The sequence below is a fragment of the Sinohyriopsis cumingii genome, chromosome 9, assembly GCF_028554795.1.
Source record: "Sinohyriopsis cumingii isolate HCF-2022 chromosome 9, ASM2855479v2, whole genome shotgun sequence".
In the NCBI taxonomy this organism is placed as follows: Eukaryota; Metazoa; Mollusca; class Bivalvia; order Unionida; family Unionidae; genus Sinohyriopsis; species Sinohyriopsis cumingii.
Genome location: NC_142969.1, coordinates 51515848 through 51517609, shown reverse-complemented (window position 1 = coordinate 51517609; position 1762 = coordinate 51515848). Strand labels below are relative to the sequence as shown.

At 33.8% G+C, this 1762-nt stretch overlaps 1 protein-coding gene across 1 annotated transcript in view; it reads right to left on the bottom strand.

Moving 5' to 3' along the window:
* Positions 1-1345: 1345 nt before the first annotated feature.
* Positions 1346-1762, bottom strand: part of LOC149791805 (transient receptor potential cation channel subfamily M member-like 2) — a 15297-nt gene continuing 14880 nt past the window's right edge. The window contains exon 6 of the mRNA XM_089969474.1: positions 1346-1358. Within this exon, the coding sequence (XP_089825600.1) occupies positions 1346-1358 (13 nt within the window). The remainder of the gene's footprint in view (positions 1359-1762) is intronic.

The following is a 1762-nucleotide window of genomic DNA, read 5'->3' as shown; positions in this document are numbered from 1 at the left end:
ACTTTCTTACCATCAGTATATAAAAACATGAATTAAGTCGCTTATTATTCTGAAAGTCGCTTATTATTCTGATGCCTATAATGTGCAAACTCGAAACAGTTGCTATCATGTGCATTGATATTTTGCATTTAATAAGCGGAGAATATCTTCCGCCTGACCAAAAATGTATCGAAAGCATATATTTAAAAAAGGTTTAAGTCATACTAGCATTAAAAACGCAAAAAAAAGCTTACCAGTGTGCAATTTCTTCAACAGTGGGAAACGGTGATGCTGTTTACAAGGGAGGTTAAACGTTTTATTTTAATTCCACTGCACTTTAAAAAATTGGTGGATTTAAATAAATTAAAACGAACATTTATTTGCATTATATCTAGGTAGAGTTAACATAATGAGTTCAGAGGAAATAAATATTTTGTTCTTGTCTTTAAACATCATTGCGCGTAACACACGAGGCAGCTGTTATTATATTTTTCAGCTGAGAAAGCCTCATTTTAATAAGTGAAAGACAATGGTGTAGAATAACTTTAGAGTGACAACAAAAGTATTAAAGTAATTGCAAACGCATTCTATTTTGCTTTGAGTTTACGCTACAGTTATGCACCATTCTAATTTATGACCAAATGGATATTATAAATCTTCTGGTCAAAACCTCATATTAGAAGGAGTAGCAATTTAGGAGCACTAGCCATAACAAACATGTTGTAACGGACAGATGGACGACCGATGGCTCAAAACCTACCATCTCATACGTTCTATAGGCATACGACCAGTAGCGCCAGACGGTGACATACCTTAGACTCATACATCGGCGACCTAAAAACCTGACTCCACTTTAGCTCCTCGAATATTTTCTCTCAGTGTCTGTACAATCCAATTTAACTGTAAGAATAGCAAATCGCATGATCGTCCGATGTTGCATATAAATTGATCAATAAACTAGAGCAGTCAACCTCTGCGTCTATATTGCAGGTTTCCAAACTATGCAAAGGAAACGTTCTTTCAAAATCAAAATGTTTTCAAATGCAGTGCTCACGCTTTGAAACAGGAATATAAACCTTTTTAGAATTTGCTGAAAATTACGAAGACATTTAATTTAAATCAAAATAGACTTCCTAATGTCTATCACATGCGAGTGTCAGAGTAAACTTTAAGTGTTGCAAACATTAATATAATATATAAAAGTCTGTTCCAATAATTTTTTGCCATGTATTTTACCATATTGTATTCCAGATGAAATAAAGATAAACAAAACTAGTTTTTATACATTACATTATGCAACTACATTAGGAAAATACGTAATTGCTGAGGGATTAATAATTACCAATACCAGAATATTATAATACCTTTACTCTGGTTTCCTAAAACAAGTAATTTACATTCTCATGTGAGCTATGTATAGGGTTAGCATAAACCAAACAGTGGACATAGCCTTGAAGAAACAATTTTGTTCTTGGAAATATCAAGTAAATAGGGTATTCGGATGCCCGTTGAATGACACTGAAAGACAGTGACTGTGTTGATGCTATGAGTTTTACAATGGTTTATTGCTATCTTTGAGATTAAACGTTTCTCATATATAAACCGTATGAACTCATATCAAACCTTTCCTTAGCATCGAACACCATTTATGTGCCTCCTGCAGATCTCTTTGAATTGTTACAGAATATTTGTCAAAGTGTGAAGGCTCTGCAACCTTACACTATCTTTTCCTTGAATCTAACGACCTCCAAGTTGAATCATGTGTGCGTGTGTGTGTGTGTTT